This window comes from Numida meleagris, chromosome 1 (genome assembly GCF_002078875.1).
Source record: "Numida meleagris isolate 19003 breed g44 Domestic line chromosome 1, NumMel1.0, whole genome shotgun sequence".
In the NCBI taxonomy this organism is placed as follows: domain Eukaryota; kingdom Metazoa; phylum Chordata; class Aves; order Galliformes; family Numididae; genus Numida; species Numida meleagris.
Window position 1 is genome coordinate 135574256 of NC_034409.1, and position 25974 is coordinate 135600229.

Sequence of the window (25974 nt, forward strand, 5' to 3'; positions counted from 1 at the left end):
GCTCTGGGTACCCAGGCCAGCAGGAGCGTAAGGAAGTACAGATCTTCTTACACGCAGCTTACCTAGCTTAGATTGTAAAGAACTTTAGCACTTATCCAATCAGTGTGGGAATAATGAAGCTCTCCTGGTCCAGCACTGATTTGGATCAGCTCTGCTGCACCCCTCACATCACTCACCTTTTGGCCCATCTTTGAATTTTCCAGTTGCTTTTTTAACTGGCTGCAATACTGTCTGAGAGCAGACGTGACTACAAGCATATTCAGCAGCAGAATCAAACACTCAATCCATTTGCTGTTATCGACTTACATTTTATTACAGTCTAATATGAAATCATTTCATAATCATACTTGGTTTTAATTACTTGTGAGCAAACTTAAACAAGTTCTGAATGTTTATATTTATTGCAAGCAGATCCATGTCTCCTGCTTATATGTTCTACGTAAGGACCCAAAAAATGACTGAATATAAACAAGTTATATTTGGTTATCTACAGAAATTAAAGTTAAAAATAGCACTGAAAAGAAACTTTACAGTAATGTACTCACACACTGACTCTTCAAATCAAATAAATGAAGTGGTATAGGATAATCTAAACATTAGATTTGAAGGCTGTTTTATTTTCAAATAAATGCACCTATAACTGTACAATAAAAATAAGTTAGTATTTGGTGCTGATGACTACAGACATCTTCAATGTTTAATGCACAGATAACTACCCCCAGCCCCCAGACAGCACTTCCGCAGATTCTACTTTACGTTAAGTCATGGAAGGATATTTAAAATGGAGTGTGTATGTAGCACAGAATTTGTTAGAGAGAACGCACATTAAAATCTTGTGAATTTTCCTAAGGTAAAAAATTAAAGCTTTATAAATTGATTTTTTGATTATTCTGCAAAGTAGAATCGCGTACTTGTTAACTTTCGTAATGCTTTCACAAATTTCCATTAAAGCTTTTTTAACAGAGACAGTAGCATGAGCACAATGATCCCACTGGCTTCCAAAAAGAAAAGTAGTGCAGTGCTCAATTCAGCTATTTTTTTCCTTTTATATTTGCAAGCCAGTTGGGACAAGACAGGCTAATGCAAGCAAGAAAGTAAACTGTAAGCTTTTATATTAAGTGGCTGAACAAACAATTATTGTACAGTGTAAAACAAAAAAGATCCACATCTTTTGCCACAAGCCACTGCAGGAATATATGAACTTCAGTGGCTGAAAAGCTTGAAATACTTTCTAAGTCTTCAGATACATTTGGTTAGCGCTTACCAGTTTCAAGACATTTATAGAAGCAGTTATGGAGACATTATGCTGTTAAAGCTGCAACGATTTAAACAAGGCGAGTTAGGAAGTTATATAGATTTTTATACTTTTCCCCATTCTTATAATATATAGAAATCAGTCTCCTTTCAGTGCCACATCCATAATAAAACATTCAAATTCATTTTGCTCTAACTTCTACATTTTCGTCTTGGTATTGCCTGATCTGTGTACAGATCAACTCCAAGTTGCCACCTGCTGCAGTGGGCTAAGTTTGCATGGCAATAGTAACAGGGACAGAAACAAAAACCTATCAAGTGAAACGTTGATGTTCTATGGGTTTTCCATCAAATGGTCTATTTTAACATACAGTACCAACCTTTAAAGGTAAAAGTATTGCTAAATCAAAGCAGAAATTTCCACTTAAATTCAAGCATTTTTCCTCCTCCAAAAATGACATGTTCAACTAAAGTTTCCCAAACATTTAAAGAGGTGTTTCAGCATGAATAATATTGTTGATATTCCAAGTGCTGGTCTACACGAAGTTTGCAACGAACTGCTTTGTTAATAGGCTGAATGGAAATGCAGCACTTTCAAAATCATTGAGCAAAAATCTCCTTACTTAAGGCTAAAAGATGGAACTCAAGAAGTAAAAAAGCAGAAGGGTTTATAGAATAGAAAAGCTAGCAGTAACAGTACAGCACAGAAAGTGTATCGCTCTAATTGCCAGCAAATCATTAACAGTTTGGGTGACACTGACAGAGCAACTGACCTATATTTCTAATTTAACATTCATTAAAATTTGAACATTCAGCCACAACTCCACTCTAAGCTAAATTTAAGTGGCCCAAACTCATAAGTATAAAAAAAGCCTTCAAAACATATATACTTAAAAAAAATAGAAATGGTGTGTTAACAAATGTATGCGTAAAACAGATTTATAAATAGCTACAGTATGAAAAATATTTCAGTGCAAAGGCAATTTTAAGATTTCTAAAAAATACATTACAAATAATTTGTTAACTACACACAAGAAATTTGTCACTGCTACTAGTATAAAATTTATACGCATAATAACTTTGTTTAAAAAATATATACACCAGTGTTTTATGTAGGGGATGGTTAGAACTGACCAACATTCAAGTATGCAATGGCATATATATGTACACGCTCCCACACTCATATACATATTTGTGTATTTCAAAATGTTTCTGCTATGAGGACATTCTTTGAAACTCAAAAGTGCTACATGTTAAATGGTAAAGATACCTTCATTTGTGGTGCTCACCATCAGCCTTTTAAAATTCTCTTCCCTTATCTTTGGTATAATGAAAATGTCACTGCTGACTTTACAATCCGTTTGTCCCAGGGCATATTCAATATTCACTACTTGTTGAACAGGAAAGTCACTTGGAATATTGCAAGGAACATTTCCTACTAAGTTGACTTTTCTTTTATTAAAAAGTAAATTATTAAGTAAATTATTTTGTCTCTCTGGGAAATCATTTTTCTCCACCACTCATCCATTAAACAGATAACTAATGTCTTGGTCAAGTCTTCCAATAAAGGCTGCAGCTCTGATTCCAAATATTTTGTTTTCACATTGCAACACATTTTTAGCTAATATCCTCCCCGAAGTATTTAAAGACTGTGGTTATTAACGAGTTAAAAACACCAGGCTAAACTAGACTGAAATCGGATTATTCCTTCAGGTAGTTTTGCACCCCAAAATAAAACACTGGACTAAAGAAACGAGACAAGAACGCAGCTAATAGTTGAATTAGTGCAAGGTAACATAAACGTAGCAGAGAAAATAGAAGTAAAAGTTGGCTGTCATACTTGAAGTAATTCAAACAGAATCTTTGCAGTCAAACTAATTTCTATTGTAACTACGTTTCAGCTGTTAGCAGTAGCTGTGTGCCACCTACTGGTTTGCTTGCAAAAGTTAATAGTTGGGTATTCCTTGCTTCGTAATGCATCTACTGAGCCAATTAGCTTATATCGGTAAAAAACCCTAAAGAAATAAAAAGTCAAAACTAAAAGGATTAATACAGATAATAAAAGATGCTTATTTGGAAAAATAGCCTTTTTTGAGGGGAAAAAAATAGGACAAAAAGGTTTTCTGTATAAAACTTACTACTATGCATATTTTAAAACCATGAAGATAGTCAAGAAGTGGGAACACTGAGTACCTGCATCCTTGACGAATTCACGAAGACACTGGAGGCAAAATGCTTACATTCAGTTTTTCTGTAGATATCAACACCGATGATACCTACTGAACAGCCAACTTGACTTCATATAATGTGCACGTACTCTACGCAAGGATTGTTTTGCCTATTTTTCTACAGGGAAACACTAACTGAAAACCATACGGGGCCCTGATTTGGCCACTTACAAGGAAGTGAACATTAGAGAGTGTTTCTTGAAAGCAGATTTGCACAGAGGAAACACCAGTTTGTTCTACAGAAAAAGCAAAGAAAGAAAAAGGATAGAGGAAAATCAGAAATAGCACTTATTAAATATGCTTTAGGAAACTTTCATCGGAGATAACTGAGGTCATCGCTTCTGGCTGAAAATTAAAACTGTTGATCTCAGAATGTAGAGAAACTATACACTTCAAGTAACAAAATGACTAAAGATGACAGAAACAATAAATGCACAAGAGTCTTGACACTGGACGATGAGTAAATTTTAGTGCTACCAGTCTCACAGTACCAGACTGTGCAGATTGTTCATTGCCCCAGTAGTTCAAAACATAGAAAGAGGCCTATCGGCCTGGAAGGTTTCATACTTCTAGCTCTTGATCCTGTTTGTCTGAGCGTTACCTCAGACAGCAAAAGCCACGTATAGTTTGATATATTTCTGTGACATGTTTGTTTCCTGAAAAAAGAAATTAAACAAAGGTACAGTTTTTAAAGGCTTGAATTGGTGTTCTGTCATACAGATGTTTCCAAACCTGACCCACTGTAGCGGTAGCCTGCACTGGAACGACAATGCTTATTTGAATAGCCAAAGACAGATGGAAGTACTGAATAATCAATGCCTCTCCAGTGCGTAAACATCGTTTTTTTAGAACGAGAATGAGACCTTCTTGCTGGGGAATCGCTGCAGTCATTGCTCCTGTATCTTGGGCTTTTGAGGCAGGCAAGAGGTGTGAATTCCGAGATGTGGTCCCGACAGTGCCTTGATGCGTTCTGTTGAGAAAAAGAAAAGCAAGTAAATAGGTGATTTCAGAGCTAAAAGCCTAATCTTGCATTCTTTCTGCCTTTCACTAAATCACCACTTTGGCTATTTGCTTCACGTGAAGGTAAAATCCTTCTTTCAACAAGATTGGTTTTATATTAAGACCTAAAGAATTAGGCAGAATTTTACATATCATCTCTAAGCCTGATAATGGGCTCTCCAGAGAAGAAATGAAGACACAGGACTGCTTTCAAGTTGATTTTTTTTTTAAAAATCTGGTTTATACTTCAATCTGCAATCTCTTTTAGTACCTCTTTTTATCTCCAAACTTTTTTAGTCAGGAATTCTTAGGGGGAATTTTGAGATAGAACAGATTCAACTACTTTGCCCTGCACTTCCAAAGAGAGGGAATTCTTTACAGTTGGTTTGTGACAATAGATAGAATTTCCAGAGGTTTAACTGTCTTGTTTTGTACTTCTAAGCAATGCCAGTCTTTGGAATTGCTTAGGTTTACATGTAGCATAAAGTACCTGTAGGCAATGACAATACCTGGTCTATCTTAGTCTAATTGTCCATTAAATTCATCAGTACCACACAATCACTGCACATGTGGCACAACTGGCACCTCAACTCAGGAAATACTCAGGACCATGGTAATAACATGGTACATGACAAGACTAAAAGGAAGGTAGCACAGCACTTTCCCCAGTGAGATTATCTTTTCTCCTCATTAAATGTACTTTCAATTTCCAGACATAGAACTATGGAGGTTACATGACCATATTTAAGATACTAATGCATTCTAACCATGATTAGGACGAGTGTTATCTATGATTCTCTCCATGAGAGAGCCAGTTAATACTCTGCTCTTGATCATGGATTCCCTCCCTCCCTGTTAATTTTAACACAGTAGCAAGAGGGACAAAATCCCAAGATAATACTGTAGCTTAACAGAGTTTGCCTACTTTCAATGCCAATCACAAACTTGAACTGCTACACTAACATAACCAAAAGTATGTAGAAAGCTCCCTTAAAACAGTTTCTCCTGGAAGAGAGTCAGTGAACTGTACCAAACTGCTCACTAGCAGTGAGGCCTGGATTCTTCTAAACACACATATAGACCAAATACCAACATTAGTACAGAAAAACTAGGGAATCAGAAAATAGAGAGGCTGGCTTTCTTCTGGAAATGTCAGTGGGTAATGTAGTCCTACGCTGTGTAACTTCTTTTTCCTATTCCTCCAGCTAGAAAGTGAAGCATTTTAGTCACTCTTTCTAAAAATAAAATGGTATTTTTTCTACACATAAAATGGTGGGTTTCAAGGCAAGCTCTTTCAATATGCTGTGCTGTGCCTGACACTACTCCAGAAAGCTGGGGCCTTCTACTGCTAATTGTTCAGCAGTCACTAAAGACAGTAGATACTGGCAGATGCACAGCCCCAGTCTCCTGACCCAGGGTCCTACTCACAAGTAAATCACTTCCTTTTGTATGACAATCTCTCTGTTTTACTGTCTGCATTTGGTCTATGCGTGTATCCAAAAACATGAGAGACAATAGATAAACAGCTAATGTGTGAGACCTGCTTCTGACTTCGTGTACTTGACACCACAGCGTAATGCGAGTACACCCCTCAGTAATAACTGCTGTTCTTACAAAACAGATGTTATACAACACCTGTACATAACACCACGTATTAACTGGACTTTAAATTGGGTATATCCACTCACACAGACACACTGTTCTCCTTACACGACTAAGTGTCTGAGACAAAAAGAGCTTACCTGTGACACAGAACATCTTTTGCAACAACTAGGCTCTCCAAGTAAAACATAATTATTTTGTAATATTGATAAAATACAGGAAAAACTCTGGAGGAAACAGCTGATTCGTAAATAGCACGGTTCACCAATAGAAATCCATCGAAACTGGCAACACGTACAGTACTGTTACCTAGCTTTGATCTAATTATGGCTCGAAGCTGAAAGAGTTCCTTCAAGAAGTGGCCCATCGCTGTTCACCAGTGCATTTAGGGCTGTTTTATGTCTCATACTCTTCTGCAAGGATGAGGAAAAACAATGAGACTTGCTGAACACAGGAGGGAAATATGAACCAATTGTACCATTTGGTACAAGTGTAACTACTGTAGCAAGGTCCTATAAAGTGACAGATTTTCTGGTAGGTTTAAAAGGGAAAGGTTATCCAGAGTAAAACAAAGTTTCTATTTCTTGATCCTGAGGTCTATTTGTTTAAGCCGCGCTTTCCAAATTCAATTTTGAACCATTAAAAATACTTAATTACTATCAATTTAAACAGTACCATGACTAAGTACCATGGGCTCCCTGCTGACAATAACCTGTAATGAATGAAAGACATCCCCCTTGATACGATGCCATGTAGCTACACCTGCAGCAGTGCCCTGTAGGGCATCAGGCAGCCCTGCTTGCCCAGTGTTTCCTTAGGGACATCGCTCCTGGCCAGTCCAGGCACTCCAAATTAAGGAGCAGGTGTCCTGCTTCTTCCAAGAGTTACTGGGGCACTGCAGGGAGCACTACATGGAAGGCGATGGTGTCAGTGTTGATGAAGGCTTACAACCTAGTCATTACCACCTGGTGAAAGAGGGAAGGCAGTTATCATGGTAACTTCATGTATGGGATTCAAATATTTCAACAGCAGGACCATTTCTTTCTTTTCTGTAGAAGAGGAGCCCGACACATGACAAAGGCAACAGCTGGCCTCTCTAACAGGCCTGTGCTGTTTTGTGTGCAGCAGCAGCCAAGCCCACTGAGGAACAGAAAGGTGATGAGTCCCCAGAGAGGCTTCCCCAGGCAAAAGCAGTACGGTGGGAGCAGCGAAGGGCAGAGATTCCATGCCAAGCCGGATGGGCTGATCTGGTGACTGAAGTGAAAGCAAAGTATAAAAACCATCAGTCAGAAGCAAAAGGAAAAAGAAAAATATTTCTTAAAAAGGGATGAAAACGTAGAAGTTATTTACAGCTCACAACCAAAATGCCGGGTATTTCAGCTAGAAATAGTTGGGAATACAGAAACATTGTCAATCAAAGTGACAACTGAAAATGAAAGGAGAATAATTTAAAGTGAATTTATAGATTCCATAACAAAACTGCTTAGCTTCTTCTCTCAATGAGAGAATAAAGAAAAAGGAAATATCATCAATTAATATAAGCAGGATATTAAAAAACACCTATTGCCTATTCAAAGTTAAGGCTGAAAGAAACATTACAGCTGCATATTTTCCAGTTGAAGTACAAAATTCAGCTTGTTTCACTGAGCCAAAGTGACTGGGACTAAGCGTGTGGCAGACATGAACAAGTTTTGATTTAAATTACCAAAGACAACTGATTCCTCCAAAGCTTTTGCAGAATTACTATTTTAGCACAAGAAAGTCAACAGGTTGTGTATATACATATATACACACACATACATATATGGACATATATGTATGTATATATAGACGTATACATACATGAATGTATACCTGCATGTATATATGAAAAGATCTTTCAGAAAATCCAGAACTAGACAGGAAGTGTTTAAAAAACTCTGAATGGTGACGATGGTAAACAGTGACCTACCATACTCTTGAGTGACCCCCAAGTAACAGAATAGGTAAGAAGCACAAGAATTACTTCAAAGGCTGTGTGCCATCTGATTGCCTGAGCAGAACTAAGTTAGTGACCCGGAAGGTGACCGCTAGCCCTGTGTTAGTCTTGCCAACTGTTTCAGAAGCCCTTTATTAAAAAGGTGATACAGTTTAGAGGAATGCACTAAATTTAAAAATAGTATTAGTTTCAAGCTCACTTCAAACCAATCTGAAAGCTCTTAAAAGGCAATTTTAGTAAAATTTGCAATAGTGAAAGCAACTTTTTATATCTTCCCTGTGACTTCTACAATTACAGTCATTTTTGCTGACTATACATTTTGAAGGAAGAAAGAAAGAGATGTATTTTTCATCTTAATCAGTTAAAAATTAAGGATACAAAATCTGTAATGGAAACCAAACTAAGAGCTTCCTAGTGTTAAGTCAAAAGGAGCTTTCTTGCAGACTGCAGTGAAGCCAAGATTTATCCGCTTTTCTTCTACTTTTGTATTAAATCATATGTTGTAGACTTCTGAATCTTGAGCTGTTTTCTTTTTAGAAAGAAGCACAGAAAAGCTTGATTTGAAAATGCATGCTAGAAATAACTTAGTGCAAAAAAATTGCATTTTCAGCAGAGTGGATATTTTAATATATTTCTAAGATTTCTGAAAGGGCTTTCAGTACCAGATTTCCCATATCAAGCCAGAATGTCAGCATAATCACAATTATTGCTCTATGTGGCAACTATTCCTCTTGGTGATTTACAACGCAAGCAAGACATGCATTCACCTATAGAAACACAAATGATTAAAATGGGGTCTAAGAATCTTAGATTCTTGAGTCAGAAACATTTTGCAAAATTCAGTAGCAACGTGACAAAAATGATGGTGACAGTGACAGACTGTGACAATGACTCATAGAATCCTCGCAATAAATAAACAGAAGTAGGAAAAATCTTAAAGTATTTTGCGAAGTACAGTTGATGTGAATCAGAAATGGAGATAATGAGTACAGTAAATAACTTCTGATGACAAACTTTTTACTGTCCTTTAAATGAAATGGCCAAGCATGCAGAAAGGCAGGAAAAAAGTCACCTTTTGTTCCGTTAGAAACTTAGACTGCTCGAAGTCTGAGAAAGCATAAAGATGGTGGACTGCTCAACAGATAGGCACTGATGTTTAGTCTGATTTCCCCAGTAGGTTGTAGGAAGTAACCGTGCACATCGTTTATGTTTAAAGCAAGGTAGCAGTTATTTAGGCAAAGCGGATTGGAAGACAGGAGGAAACAAAGAGAGGGAAGAAGAAACACAAGGGATATACCTGGTTAAAAGTCAAAGATTTTGTAGTAAATATTAAAAAATGAATATTGCCAGTGTTAGCCCAAAGTTTGCCTTGAAATCGATTCATTTTTCAGCACTAACATATGATGTTGGTGAAATTCCTTTATTTAGGACTGTATATTTGCATTAACCCAGCCTCATTCTCTCTCTTTAGACTTAAGCATGCAGAACCTACACCAAAACCAACTCCGTCCACAAATAGCAGATATGACAGACAGATCTGTTAAAGATATTGAGAAAGAAAAATGCTAAATGCTGATCTGCCTAGAAATACTTCTTTGCTTTCTGCATTCTTTCCTGTCCCCCTCAGATGAGGCATTTTCACACCAAGGTACGTTTAAGGAAAACAATAGCAAATGGGTTTACTTTTCAGGTATAAGAAGAATTTTTTACCTTTGCCAAAAGGGAAATTTTATGTCCCTTGGAAGTTCCTTTATTCTTAACGCAAAGTATTTTCTCCAATAAACATTAAAATGTTACCTGATCCCTACACACACAGTCACTAATAACTCATTAGTTTAACCTAACAGAGACAGTCGATATGCTGAAAAGGGTGAGGGCAACAACATTAAGTTTCAGTTTCAAAACCTCTATCGTCCTTCACCTTCTAACATTTGTAATATGTGAATGTTTTTTGGAGTCAAAAATACAGCCAAAATCTTCAGTTAGGGTTGGTTTGATGGCCTTAGAATAACACCATGTTTACCCCAGAAGATGGCTTCCCTGTAAGCCTCAGCAGAGCAGGCCTGCATTTACACAGCAATTTCTGCTTTTGTGCTGATCAGAAGAAAGGTGACAATAGATTTAAAAATACTTTTCCCATTGGCACAGGAAAGCACATGTATATAACGTATCAAAACAGATAAAATGTAAGCTGATATGTAAAAGAGGAAAAAAGGATTAATAGACAAGGTTTTAATACACTTGTTTGTTTTGTAATAGGCCCTGCTTAAGTATTAAATAGTTTGCTAAGACATTCTACAAATAATGTAACATGAATACTGGCATGAATTCATGACATATTCCCTCTCAACATATTATATATTCATCACATTTATTTTCAGCGTATGAATTACAGGTTTATTCAACAACGAACACATAGGCAGTTGTAGAGTCCATTGGTATAGATCTGTAAGGGCTTGTGCAAACCCCACTTTAAAGGGGGCTTCAACAAAATGGAATGCTCCCTTCCTACAGGTTCTGAACATAGCCTATTTTAGCTGCTTTTCCATTTTAGATAACTACACTCAGCTTGCATAGTAAATGCTAGAATGCCTGTATTAGAGTTTCCTTAATGCAGTAAAATGACTACAGATTTATTTCCTTGCTATAAAATATAATCACCTCAACTCAGGCGTGTGGGCACTACCTCTGAATACAACTCCATGACAGCAGGAATAAATGCTCTGCTGATATAAGGCTGATATAAGTGCCTCTTGCCTATGCTCACTCCTTACTCTTCTTATTTCCTCAAATCAAGAATCATGTTGAACCATATAGCTGGCAGGTGAAAGAAGCGACTGGTATACAAAATGATATACACCAAAGATGTGGAACCTCCATTCTAATCTTATCTCTAAACTCGAGAGAGGACTAATTATTAGAGACTTGTGATATCAAAAACTAATTACATAGAAAAATATTTTTACCTGGATTCTTTCTGTTGCTGTAGGCCACAACTGTCTACATAAGACCTTCTTGAGAACATCTGGAAGAAGGCTGACAGTTATGAGCAGAATTATACCCAGCCACGCGGGACCACTAGACAGCATTTGCATGAACACATAATACATCCTCTGATAATTGAGAAAAGGCCTGGCAAGAAAAAGATTAAATAGATATTACACTTCAATACACGAGACAGAAAAGACTGGCACTGTTAAATATAAAAGTTATGGAAGTAATAAAATACTGAAGGTTCAACTTCCCAGTTTGTTAAGTTTTATCCATGCCAGTATTCCCAAAAGGACATCTAAACATTCACTGACTACAAAGTTGCTTTCCTCTTGTCTGTCAGGGTGTAGGAAATACCAGGCTGTCCTCTCTCCCAAGCTGCCTCTCCCTTCCTAAGTTAAAAAAAAAGTCTGAGTCTTTGCTCAAACACAGGACTCCTGATGGTCCACACAACTTCAGCATTAGTTCCAGTCCCTGGCTCTAGCTTAGACTGCTATGGCTACCTCCCTCCAAGACAAGCCCGCTATGCAGGTGGCTAACCCCAAGCAACACAGACCTGCCCTACTCTGAAATTTTGCCTCAGACAGACAGCCTCAGCTACATGAATAAATCCTTGGACTATTTTTGGCTGATACTGTTGAGACAGCTTTACTCACAGCCTGAGGTCTGATATTCTTCTCTTGATACTGTAATATTTTTAAAAGCTTTACAGTGAAAGAAGAGCTGAGCATTCTGTAATTATGATTACTGACGCATTTAAAATGTGACGGCAACTGGGAGTTCTGCAATATATAAAAGCTAAACTGAATTCTTTTGGGGAAAAACATGAAATGTATAACAGGTTTATGTTTCTGAAATAACATTTGCAATGCAATTCATACTAGGATTCATACCAAATAATTCCTCCCCAGAGCAGAGAAAAGATAATGTAGAATAGCAGTGATCCCCAGATCATGAAGTGATTTATCCACGTCCAATAGTGTGTATCTAGTGCAAGCTGAAAAGAACAAAACATTATATTGTGTTATTACTGTCTAGAAGCAACAGAATACTCAGTAGAAGTCAAACTAAAATTATACCTTTTGAAAAAAGGTAAGGATTCTACAAAGAATTAGTTGGAAAAAAGATTTTTTTTTTAATTTTAAGCACAGTTAAGAAGATACAGATTGCAAAAACTGTATTTAAACTAATACCCTACAATGTACAGTTGTAGAGAGAATGTGGTATTAGCAAGCAGCAGTGAGAAAACAAGCTCTAAGAAAGTTTCAGTGGATAAAATAGAGCATTTCTTACCTTCAGCGTAACAGTGAATACAAGCACAGTGAACACCAGTGTTCCAAAGGTCCAGTTTCCAAACATCTAAAAAAAATGGTCCAAGGCAGTTATAATAGGTAATACCTTCCATTACTGCATGAATTGTCCAGAATAAACATCTTAAAGCTATGTATTACTTATTACAACGGTACCAGGAACTGACACTTAAGCAACACTGAATTCTTAAAAGAAAATGCAATTCTTAAATGAAAATCCAATGAAAATTGTTCTTTTTTCTTGTCCTCATGTATACATACTTCCTATTTCACACATCTGTGTGGGATTTGCCGAAACGTACGTGTGACTGCAAGGTAGCTGTCTATCATCCATGAAAAATCCCTGTGACTGGAGGAGGTAAATGAGTACAGGAAAAAGGCCCAAAAGCCCACCTTTAAGAAGAGGGCAAGAAGGAGGACCTGGGACATTACATGCCTGTCAGGATCACCTTGATCCCTGTAAAGATAATGTACTGTTAGAATCCATTCCACGCATGTGAAGTACAAAATATATATATATTGTGAATCCTCAGCATGATTTACCATGAACAAATCACACCTGATCAAGCTGATTGTTTTCTGTGAAAAAATGACTGGACAGGTAGTTGTTTGGAGAGCAGTAAGAGCGAAAGTTTATGAGGCTGTACGAACAGAAAACTGGCTGGACGACCGGACTCAAAAGAGATGTCAGCAACAGTGTGAAGAGTAACTAACTGGTGCCTAGTTACCGGTGATGTTCTTCAGGAGTTGTCACAGAGACCAAAACTGTTTAATAACTTCATGAACAGTCTGAGCAATGGAGCTGAACATATCCTCAACAAATTTGTAAATGATATCCTATTGAGAAGCAGCTGATACACCTGAAAGCAGGGATTCTATTCAGATGAACCTCAACTGTTTGGTGAAATAGGCTGACTAATGTCAAAAAGTTCAGCAAATGCAGGATCCCGCACTGGGAACAGAATAATTCTATGCACCAGTGCAGACTGAGGCCAACTGCCTAGAAAGCAACTTTACTGGAAAGGACTTAGGAGACTTAGTTGGGGTGAATAAGTTGAACCTGAGTCAAGTGTGCTGTTGCAGGGATAAAGGCCAACCCCATAAAATATTGACAAGGATGCTGTTAGCAGGTAAAGGGAAGTGATTCTTCCTGTCTACTCAGGACACAACTGCCCTCTCTTCAGTAACAAGAAAAGTCCTGCTTAGGTATTAAGAGAAATGTTTTCAGCATGAAGGCAGAAAAACATTAGATCAGCCTGCCCTGGAAGATTATGAAATCTCCATCCTGAGGGATATTCAAAACTTGAAAAACAATGGACAAGACCTTTAGCAATTTCATTCTAGTTAGTTCCACATATAGTAGGGAGCCGAACTGGATCAATTCTGGGTCCCTTTCCACCTACATTATTATATACGAGCTCACTCAACATTAGATGACAGGAGATCCGCACGGTAAACAATCATATGAGTGTCCTGCCTTGGGAAAACTCTGACTAGATATCACAGCCAACCATATGACAGAAATCTATAGGAAACTTGACTGAGATAATCTGATCCAGTGGGAACAAAAAATCATTTAAAAAACAAACAAATAACTGACCTAAATATTCATTATCCTGAACAACCATTAATTACTTCAAAATTACTGAATGCATAACCAAGTGTACAGAGCAGAAAACTTTCAGTGTTTTAAACTGAGTTTTACTACGATATCTAATACAGTGTTTTAGTAGGGTCACGTCCATGGTACATAATTATGTGTACCCTAAAAAAATATGTGTCGTTAATACCAGGCAGGAATCTGTTTCAGGAAATTGAAATTACACCAACATTTACTGGATTTCTCTTGCAGTTAAACTTTACAATACTCTCATGCTGTATCTGGCATCTCTTGGAGTGCATAGTGTCAGTCTGAGTTTCTGCACACTGAACAGATGTGTCCGTATTTCCAGTAAAAGCTGATAGATCAGGAAAATCATGGGAAAGCCTTCCTTGTCTCTGTTTGTCAGGCTACATAGGAAGCACTGGGCTGCAACCTAACACCTCATCTACCCATGTTTTTGGCTAAGGAAATGAGGCCATAGCACAGGCACAGCAGATACCAACAGTCGGCTAATTTGGCACAGAGAAAAAGTAAGCAGAACAATATGGGATAGAGTGAGCCTCCAAAATGACAGCATTTTCAGCACTGAATATCTCAAGATAACATTTGTGACTTCAGGTTGTCAATCATTCTTTCGTAAGTCTGTCTGTTAACTTGCAGTTTATTAACAAACACTTTGTGTGCTCTGCTCCCAGCCTATCCAAGACTTCCCCCTCCTTCTGCAACTGTATTTGTTGTATCTTCCACATTCCAGTTCATCACTCTTCTCATCTCCCTTCCTGTTTTTTTCCCATTCTGTTAATCCTTTGAACTATCCCTATCTCTGAAGCCAATTTAACAATTACATTTAAACCCATCTACATCAAACGATAAAATGAAAAAAAAAAATCACACAGCAAATATTTTTATACAAGTAAAACTAAGATGACATTCATAATCTGCAATCACTGCTACGGTGCCCTTCTTTTCTTCTTACTTTCCTTGTTTAGTTGGTCTCTGACTATGTGGTTTTGCAGCACCAACAATATCAAATCCAAATTGGAACTTCATACGAAATGTGTTGTCACGAGCTAAAAAGGAGATAAATCTCTGGCATCTTAGTTTTGTTGACCAAGAAATAACTGTGGAATGCATTTATGAAGTAAATTTCAGTGATTAAAAGCACACTTTTCAGTATTCTAGCAACATCACTGTACAGATTGCAAACAATTTCAAACACACTTTTATTGAGAAACATTCTAGGGGAATGATGTTTGGAAGCACACTGAAGAGTATTTAAATTTTACTGTGACATGGGGCAATTCAAGTAAAAGACAGTAACTTTTTACTAGCTTTGCAAAAATGGTGTAATTCACTTTTGGAGGGAAAGAAGACAAATTTTTTTTACTTCAATAACCATTTTAACAATTTGGAATCTAACTTGAATCATCTGGTATCATTTATGATATTAGTGTTTTCTGCCCTTTTTATTCTCTTTCATATTTACTTCCTTTGCCAGTTTCACAATAACATATTATTTCAATAAACATTTCAAATCTCCCAATGTTGTACTGACTTCTTCCAGACACGAGCACAATTTAAATACTTGGAAATAACCATCAAATAGCATTAATGTACATATGAACTCATATTGTATCTCTGACTAATCCTGAACATTAAAATTTTGGAGCCTTTAAATCTAAAACTACAACTGAAGATCTCTACATTCTGTGGACGCAAACATGCATGCTGAATGGTATCAAATTTTCTAATCCACTCTGACACTCAGGAGTCAGAATCTCTCATCAAGCAATTCATTTTGCCATCAAATATAAACACTGTCATCTAGTTCTAGACATACACATTGAAAATTTGCAAATTAAGTGTTAGTGCTTCTTCATCGAGAAGAATTTGATTTACTACACACAACAGAAATAGATTAAAATTCCAAAAAGGAACCCAATCAGAACATTTGGAATAAAGACCACTTACAAAATTTGGTACACGTATGAGAAGAGTAATTTTAAGGACTTCAAATATGAGCGGATATAGATTTGAAGAACTAACTGAACGTAATGGAATCAGAAAGAGAAGCTCTGCAGGGTACAGCTATGTCTAATGGAAAGCCATCCAGTCCTTACAAGAGCTATGTTCCTTAACAAATGTTCTCCCACACACTGAAAGTTCCTTTCACTGATAAATGCCACAAAGATGCTATATAATAGTATTTGAATATTGCTTTCTAGCAAATGCATATGTCATACATAGGCAACAAAATCGCAGTTTATCTTCTCTCTCAGTTTGAGGATCTTTCCTAAAACTCTTCAAACATTTTATAGCACAAACTGTAATAAATTTTCTATAGCAGAGAGTCAGCAACAAAATGTAGGCTACAGAAAAGTACAGAACAAAATAACAAAACACAAGGAAGCAAAAAACCTACTTGGCTCTTGGCTCTTTACTATATGTTGTATACTTCAATATACCTTGTACTCCACAGAATTTCTTTGTATTTTAAATACTTATAAAGTAGAGATAAAAAGAGCATTTCTATTTAAGTAATATTGTAAAAGTCAAAGGAAATATTTAACTGCTCTTTAATTAACAGTTTAATTAAAGAACAGTGAAAGAAATGGATATCATGACAAATCCACAATAGTCTTACCATGTGAGTGTTGGTTGTCATTAGCTGAGGATAGGAAGAGAAGCAAGTAGCAAAAAGAAAAAAAAAGCACACAAATAAAATAGACCAACATATCAGTGGGTAAAATAAATAAAATGCAAAAAGGTTCTTAAAACTTGAATTCATGTGACAGCAAAGCAAGTATAGAGAGATTATTTTAAACTGCCGTATGTAAAAATCAATTAAAATATTAAAAAGCTTGGTCTATCTAAGTTCTTTTCTGACCATTCATAACTGCTTTACCGAGAGTCTTTTGATACGTTAATCGGATAATCATCAGATGCACGTTAAGCATAAAACAGAAAGGTTACTATGTAAATTCTGAAGAAATTCTTCAACTTTATGATACATATTTTTCCTAAGCTGCATCTCGTCCTATGCCTCTGCTTACTGATATACATAATTCCTATTAAATAATACAGATTTTGCTAAACAGATAACTCATCATAATTCATAAAACAGCTATCATCTGCGTGGGAAATCTTAAAGAGAACAATTAAGACTGTTCATGGCGACAGAACACACTTGATATTAAAAAATTACCTGTTACTGACTGTCATACACTAACCTGTCCATTGCTGGTCACAATTGTGTTGTCAAACAAGAAATAGGCACCAAAGAAAAATACCACAGCATCAAACACTCCTAGGAATGTCCAATAAATAAATGCACGCCAGCGCAGCAATGCATTCTTGGCAACATCTCTGTGTAAAACAAGATATATGCATTCACATTAGAATGTTATTAAATGCTTACACAAATGATGTCAAAATTGTTAATCCTTCAAAGAACTATAAGAGATCTCACAAAAACTGTCACCTCTGTACGACAACTACCTATCTCTCCACATCCAAATCCTTCCTGAATTATCTCCTCTTTATTTTTTACAGAACCCTTTTAACTGCTGCCTGTAGTTTGCTTATTCCAGCTGCATGGTAAACTCTCCTGGGCTGCACCCTTTTACTTTTCCCATTTTTTTTTTTACAGAAGGTATCATTTTTTTTAAAGTATCTGCTGTGCATATGACAATCCAGCCTGGATTGCACTAGAAGTTTCTGAAGACTGCTTTGTTTCCCATGGGGTACTTGTACCCAGAATGTTGCAACAAAACAAAATACTAATTTTATGTGGAACGTGCAAAAGAATGATTTTGCAATTAGGTTGAACCTTCAGGTCAAATTGCATTTCTTAGATGTTTTCCCATGAAAATTACATGGATTGGGCAAAAATAGAACTGTTCACTGCTGTTTATTTTCTTATTGCAGAAAAACTTAAATAGTTCAAATTAGTTCTTGCACACAGAAAGACTGTACGTCAACTTGCCATTTACCACAAGACACATCAGAACATAGTTCTAATATATAAATAAATCATTTACATGAAAACCCAGAATTACAGGCATCTCACACAGTAGCTAGCAATACGTACTATTAACCAACAATTTCACCACATAGGTTTAAAAACCATATCTGATGACCAGATTAAGTCATTTGTCACTGTACGCTGACCTAGTAGATTAGAAATATATGGTCCAAACCCATACATAGCTAACTCTAGCCTTATCTGGCCCAAAAACTGCGCTATGCCTGAAACAGCTTGGCCACAGACTCTGTTAGATATCAAAAAACAGTGTTTTTGACCAAATAACCTGTTAACTTGCAAAAACCAAAATGAAAGATCTTCTGAATGACCATTTCTAAACTGAAAACATTTAAAATATGAAAGAGAAAAGAAAAATGGAGGGGTTTAGTTTCAACAGTAGTATCGAGTGTTCCTCTTCCATTTCACAGCTAAACAGCATCTATGCACTGATCACCTTTTGGGCACCTATTGCCTTTCTCCAGAAACACTTCCTCTTTGATCACCTACTATTACCACTCTCTAAAATGTACTGGTTTTACAGCTACGAGAATAAAAAACTGGCAGCATTTCTGGAAGATTTAGATAATTACATGCAGTTTATTGGCAGGGAGTGTATTTCAAGTGGCTAAGAATCTAAAACAGTCACAGTTTTAATGCCCAGAAGGGAGTAAACAATATGCAGAGGACCATCTTGGACACAACACAGAATATAACCTAAGATATAACATACTAACACTCTGTCTTCTTTTCTTTCAGAATAGTATAAAAATGTATATGCTATGATTCCTCTTTATTTTATATAAAAAACCTCTATTCCTCGTGGTTGGAGGAAATAAACAGAACCAAAATAAATCGTAATTTGATTTGTAGAACAATAATTTCTATTGTGCTCTCAATAATGTAGCAAGTGAATAGAGTGAATTGCAGTATGTAAATATACATGTTAAAATACACGCGTACTGCAGTAGTTCATATGCCATGCATGTGGTCTTCAACACTCATACTGCAGTATAGTATAGTACGTGATGTTCTACTGTGTCTTGTGGTGGAGAAATCCTGAAGACTGGCAATAACATGGTCAGATTCCACAACTGAACAGTCAAACTCTAGGGACTAATGTATTAATTTTACCTGTACAGGGAAGGCTCTCTCTTGAGTGTGTCTGCACTGACATGTTGTTCCATTAGACTGTACAAGAGGATAGGAAGGGAAGTGAAGCTGATATTGTACAGTGTTAGATACGCAGTATCATACAAAGGCTGTAGATGGAAAAGAACTGAATCAGTTATAATTTTAAAACAATCCACTGCACTGCACTTGATTTAAAATGCATGAGTCATTTCAGGAAAACATAAGTATATCCTTTCACAACGGAGGCAAATACCCCATAACATAAGCTTACTGATTTGAGACATAACCATGCACTAGTACTCCATTCATCTGGAGGAGAAAAGATCAGCTAAAAGAGAGAAGAATATTTCAGAGATTCTTCAGCTGAAGGTGACTGAAATGAGTTGTACAAAGAAACACCCCAATGTTGTTGTTGTTTCTTCATCTCTCTGAACTATTTTTTCATGCACCATTGTAACTAGAATTTAAACTTATTACATTAACCCCTTAAAAGGGCTGTTTAATTATGCAAAACCTACTTGGTTTGATTCAGAATTGTACTTTGTACTTAAAAACAGGAAATCTTACAACTAAATTTTCAACAACAGATGTTTTAATAACTAACTAAATCCTAACAGTGCATTAAAGTTCAGACAACATTTGAAAATAAAAAAAAGGAAAAAAAAAAGTTTTGACATTTCTATTTTTCTTGGAACTTTCCTATTAGACTTTCCACAAACTCAGAGCAATAATACTCCTTTCTTCCAATTAAATCAACCTCTTTATCAATTTAATCTTGAAAATTTAATTCTCTTTTTGCCTAATTTCAGTTACCTGCTCTTCTGTGTTTTATTCCCTCAATTCAGAAGGAAGAAGAGGTAAATTTTTCTGCACAAACGAAACAAGAGAGCTATAAGAGGGAAGTAAACAAGCAAAAATTTATAAAGGAGAAGGCTGGATTCTCTCCAAGAAGATGGTAATCCTCTGGTGAGCAACAGTTCCCTTTTCCCCTATCTTTATGCATTTAATTTCCTTTTTCAACTTTCTGAATGATGCTATTTGTCCCAAATTAGCAGTTCATAGCTGTACACACCAGAGAAGATTATATTCTTCCATTTTCATTCTGAAATCTAAAAATGAACTGCCAGTTCAAATACTTGTCTTTCAGGATTGCCACTGTCCACGCTTGACAAGCTAAAATCTAATGGACCCTGTGTGTTCCACAGAAATGTCACTTTCAATTGCTGTTTTTGTTTTCTTGACATTTTTTTTAACTTTGAAAATAACATTGTTTTTATGATAATTCATCACATTAATTTCTGTAATTTCAATTGCCACTAAAAATCATACAAAGCAGAAGTAATGCTCCTCTTCCTACAGTGTGTAAACTAATCTAGACATTTTATCACCTGAACAGGCACAGTTTTAAAGGCTCCATTTGTTTAAAAAATGAGAAAGAGAAAATTTGGCAGCGAGGAAAAAAAGAAATAACTAACCTGTTGTGAAAACCCACAGAAGAACTGATATAAAAACTGAGGAAAAATGAAGCAGACATTCTGAAAAACCAAGTGACACAGTCAGAAGTGAAATACAAGCACTAATACATATGCTGTTCAATGTTAAAGTTACTCATATTACAGTTTTATAACGTTAGTAGCTGTAAACACTGCAGGAACAATAGAAAGAACTGCATACATTATGTATCAACACCATCTTATCAGTAGTACTGCTAAGAAAAATACTTACAATATTTTGACAGAAAATTTATAGGATTACAGTTTCAAAATTCAAGGGCAATGAATCTGTGATCCAGGAGCGCAGCTCAGTTAAGAGAAGGGATAATAAGATGCAATCCACAGGAGGACACAAATTGTGATAAGGAAGGATATTTATGTTCTGCTTAGTACTTTCCAGCAAAGTAGTTTTTAAGATGTTTCTACCCGGGACCCTAAACTTCATCCTCTCCTAGCTATACATACAGTCAAACAATAAGACTTTGAATAATCCCCTGACAGTTACTGTCTGTAGTGTTCCACTGCTTACTGAAAGAACTTTGACTGCATTCCAACATTTAGACCTAACAAAACTGCCTAAAAAAGAGAATGCAAATTATAAATTTCCTCCACTCATACTACTCCACAGGATTTAGAAACTAATATAAATTTAGTTCTACTAAGTTCTCAGGTGCTACTTGCAACTTGATTTAAAAGGGCACTGTAGGGAAAATCCAGAAGTTAATGAACATCTATAGAACAGTCTGTGTTGGAATTTGTAAGAGAAAGGCAAATTTCACATTTAATCATACCATAGATTACAGAATACACTTATATAAAAGATATTCCCCTTCATGACCTGATTAACAACAATAATCCTATTTCAACTTTGCAGTTGGCAGTTGGGAAAATCCCTTTACGGAATTACTGCTTTTTTTTGTACCATTGACTACTATATGTACTACACTGTATACGGTTAGGTATTGCCAAGTGAATTTTTGAGACTGAGATAACTACAATAAGCATTCTCCTACCTTATAAAAGAAGTATTGCACAAGTTCAGATATCCTAACATAATAGAAATGCCCATGAACAAGCAACATTTTTTTCAAATGTTTAAACTTAGGTATTGCATAGTCACTGTTTCTTGCTGCTTGACGACCTTCTTTGCCAATGATTCCTTAAAAAAAAAAACAGAGATGGAGCTGTTTAATAATGGAAGAACTATTTAAAAGATAAGATTGTTTGAAAAACTTTAAAATAATGCTATGACATTGATATTCTATGAAATCACTACCGTACCTCATAAAATTCCCAAGGTAAATGAACTAAAAATTGGCTATAAAAACAAGAATCTGATTGAGATCATCTATTTTTAAGAAGTAAAGGGATTTTCTAAAAAGCACACTTACCTATACCAACATGTGCTTCTAGAATCATACTGACATCATTTGCTCCGTCACCGATTGCTAATGTGATAGGATGCTCCTTTGATAGCTTAATCAATTTTACAATCTGGAAAAAAAATCAGTGTTAAAAACTCTTGTCTACAGTGGGTTGGTAATTTTCCATGCGTGTATAATGAAATAAAAATGACCAACACGGTTATGTAAGAAATTCTCTGAAGTGACAAAAAAGCACTATTACCCAACCCAGCAACTAGGCATTAAGATCATAGGAGGGTCTTTGTATTAAAAATATTTCCTACAAACATATTTTATTTCATAAAAATTAGTATTAAATAGTCTGCAAGTACTTAATTATATAACACATGTTTTTCTACCTGGATTCTTCTTTTGTGGCTTCCCACTCATACTAAAAATAAAAAATTACTATCACTCCACAGCAATAAATAACCCAGGTTCTTGTAGCATCGAGAGGCAGCATACAATTCAAGGCTTTTAAGGTTAGGATGGAAGAAATTAGTTCCATTCATTAAATATGTCCATTCATCAGCGTGTACCAACAATAAAATTTGCACAATATGTACATAAATCAAATGCAGGCACGCAGTTGGGTGCCATTTTAGTGTACCATTATCTAAATTGCTTGCCAGAAGAAATTTCCCCTGCTCATTTTCTTTGTTGTTTTTTTTTTTACCGCTTTTTCCATATTAGAAGATACAAATGTAAATGTTAACATTTAAAGTTATTATAAACCATACAAAGTTTTAATTTTCAATATTTACAAACATATGTTACACCAGAAAAGAAATACAAACCTGTGCTTTTTGCAGAGGTGCCATTCGACAGCATAACACTGCACTGCAGTTCCTGCAAATTTCAAGAAAGAGCTCTCTGTAGTTACCAGAGCTCCCATCTTGTCTTGGTTTCATTATTAATGACAATGCTGCTCCATCAATAATTAAACCATAATCTTGCATATCAGTAGAAAGTCTGTTCAGGGATAAAATATAAACTAAGAGTCACTGTAAAATTCTCAGACATGTTTTAATTTTGGCAACAGTTATTTTGTGAAAATTAACTAATGAAAAAATAATGAGTAGAGAACAGTCCATAATTAATACATTTCAAAAGGAAATTCCTCGAATTGGACTGCTATTTACGACATTTTAAAACTCGAGCTTATGTTGAAGGCATTCAGCGCTTCACCCATTTGATCACAGCAATCTGAAACCTCAGTGACTTCAACAGTGAATGTGAGTTTCTAAAAAATGACCTTTCAGTTTGGTCTGAAAGGGCTTCACGAACTGCTGTAAGGTAAACTGAATTGCAGAAAGAACATCATTATTCCATAAGACAGGGAAGAAAGTTAAAAAGAAAGGCCTCAGGTGCTCCTGTTTTGATCTACTTTGATGAGCATTGTTTTTCAAAGCTCTATGTTTAAAGATTTTCAACCACATTTAAACCACCCTTCAAAGGTAACACTGAAGAGCTGACCTGAAGAGTTAAGGCCACTGTTCTCATTTACAGGATGTACGCTTTGCCTTAAGTACAATGACTAAGCCTGATACAAGTAGACCTGGGTAAACTTTAAGATAGCTAATTCGGGCACTGCTAGAAGTGTAGCCATGGCTGCATGAAGCACAGTTTAGCACAGAAAACTATGATGAACAGTAGGGGGAGATGCTGTACACTGAGTGCCGCACTACAGACTTCTGCAGCATCCTAAATATTTCAGAGCTCCCTTTCACTTGCCGAAATCACATAGTAGCCTCAGGCTCAAGCCCACCAGTGAGTGCAGTATAAACACACACTCCCTTTTATTTGGGCTCTAGTTTCTGTGCTCCAAGGTAATACTGCTCTGTGGTTTTTCAACAAATGATTTCACCATGACCGACAAAAAACACTGCGCCTATTAATAGTCTTCAACATATTTTAAGCATCTCCATCTTCCCTACTAAAACATAAGCTATTTTTGACAAATACTGTAAAGTACTGCAAGCTATATTTTAAAATAGGCTACAGATACTTTCCAGCACTTTGTTACCATTGGCACAAATAGGGCAACACCATTAGTATAACATGACATCTAATAAAAATATATTACTTTGAAGTCTAGACAATGTACTGATTGTCGGACATATTACAGTGAAAGGTTTTCAACTTGAATTTGAACACCTAGGTAAAATCTTGCTATTAATATCTTTGCACATTCTCCGCCTCTGGAGCCAAACATAGGAGATTCTCATGAGTATTTATGTCTGCCAAATTGGTATTGCACGAGAAGTTAAACATGTTTAAACGTAACTTGTAAAACTTGCAGAATGTAAGCTGAAAGTGGAATGGATGATACAGAGATAATTAGTAAGTTATTTTTAAATATGAAATTTAAAAGATATATTTAATTGAATATACAAATATTCTGGCCCTCAGTTTCAAGCCATAAGGCTAAGAGTTTTAGAACCTCTCTGTTAATGTATCACAAACACGCATTAGCTTGTTGCTCCTTTACTACAAATTCATTATTATTCAAATGCATATAAAATGTACTCGCTAGCTGGTTCCATATTGAAAAGAAAAACAAAGCAAATACATACCATTACATCTGAAAGGCCAATAGCAACTTTTTATGATGATATGTATACTTTTGAGTCTAATTCCTATGTATTTACAGGATATGAAAAGAAGTTTCATAAAAGACTATTTAATGTGTATCTGCTACTCAGCTTCAAGTAGCCTAACTTATTTTGTATTATACCAGTGTTTTTGCTTTTTAATGCCATTTTCCATCTTCTTTTACATAATGATTCAAGAAAATAATTTCTGCACACAATTCTTCTCCTTCTTTTGACATTCACAAAACAGAGAAGTCGATGATTTCTGTACAATTTGCCTTTCTATCTAGGGCACATTAAGTATTTTCATGCACAAAGAAGACTTGGTACTATGCTGTTGCCTGTCACTAGTCTGTAAATACAGCACAATCTTCCCTCGAAATAGCACAGTAGTGTCACATAGCATAGCTCCCTGAGGAATTGGTTTTATCAACAAAGTCATATCATATACTTTCTCTGATTACAGAAATAAACCATGTCTGCTTCCTTTCTAAAAGTTAGAAACAGTATGTTGTTATCAGTTTTACCAATAATCCGTTTGCAGAATTTTAAACAGTACATCAGTACCAGTAATGAGATAGAGAGACAACCCTGACTGAAGAAAATTAACCCTATATGGAGTAAACTTAGCTGCTGTACAATAATTCACACTAACAGAAACTGAAACAGTATATTGGTAGCCTTCAGTTACTGGATCAATTTAATTATTTATGAAACACACAGAAATCCTGGTTTGAAAATTCAACTTTTTTCTTACCCTGACAAGCTATCCCTGGTTAAGCTGCCACTGTGTCTTAGGACAGTTTTGCTTAGGTCAAAAAGCACATCGTGTAAACTCTGCTCCTCAATTTTCTTCGTGGTCAGCTCAAGTATTTGTGTATTTCTCCGGAACAGTTTGCAAGCATAGCAAGTAGCTGCAGCAGTCTCCATTTTGTCTCCTGTCAGGACCCAAACTTTAATTCCAGCTTTCTGGAGTGCTTCAATTGTGTCAGCAGCTTTTTCTTGTAGCCTGTGGAAGTCAATGGACAACATATATTGATGGATTACTTGAAAATGCGAAATGGAGAGGTTCTTTTTGAAAGCTTTTCATTAACAAATAATAAAAGTATTCTATAAGATTTATCAGATCCAAGAACTTTCCCCAAGGTGTGAATCTGAAAATGCTTAGGGGAGAAGAACATTATGACTGATTCATTTTGACACCTTCTAAACACTCAAAGTTTCAACTTTGGTTTATATAGCCAAAAGGACATGATGCTTCACTCCCCAGTAAGTACTTCACTTAAAACATTTTTAGCGCTTTCAGGTAATGACATCAAATAATGAAGTATACTGAATTATTAAAGTCACCTCCCATTTTTAAT

General features: G+C 36.0%; 1 protein-coding gene across 3 annotated transcripts in view; it reads right to left on the reverse strand.

The window, feature by feature from the left end:
* The window catches only part of ATP11A (ATPase phospholipid transporting 11A), a 120744-nt gene continuing 95057 nt past the window's right edge, over positions 288-25974 (reverse strand). Inside the window, exons 19-30 of one of the 3 annotated variants that reach the window (XM_021415072.1) lie at positions 25368-25619; positions 22814-22988; positions 22005-22107; positions 21627-21772; positions 20596-20655; positions 19121-19248; positions 17196-17331; positions 12346-12411; positions 11946-12049; positions 11028-11193; positions 6382-6496; positions 4314-4452 (exon numbers count right to left, since the gene is read on the reverse strand). In XM_021415072.1, the coding sequence (XP_021270747.1) occupies positions 6404-6496; positions 11028-11193; positions 11946-12049; positions 12346-12411; positions 17196-17331; positions 19121-19248; positions 20596-20655; positions 21627-21772; positions 22005-22107; positions 22814-22988; positions 25368-25619 (1429 nt within the window). In that variant the 3' untranslated portion in view covers positions 4314-4452; positions 6382-6403. Of the gene's footprint in view, positions 4453-6381; positions 6497-11027; positions 11194-11945; positions 12050-12345; positions 12412-17195; positions 17332-19120; positions 19249-20595; positions 20656-21626; positions 21773-22004; positions 22108-22813; positions 22989-25367; positions 25620-25974 lie in introns of all 3 variants that reach the window. The other 2 variants (XM_021415082.1, XM_021415066.1) reach the window with 2 other exon arrangements.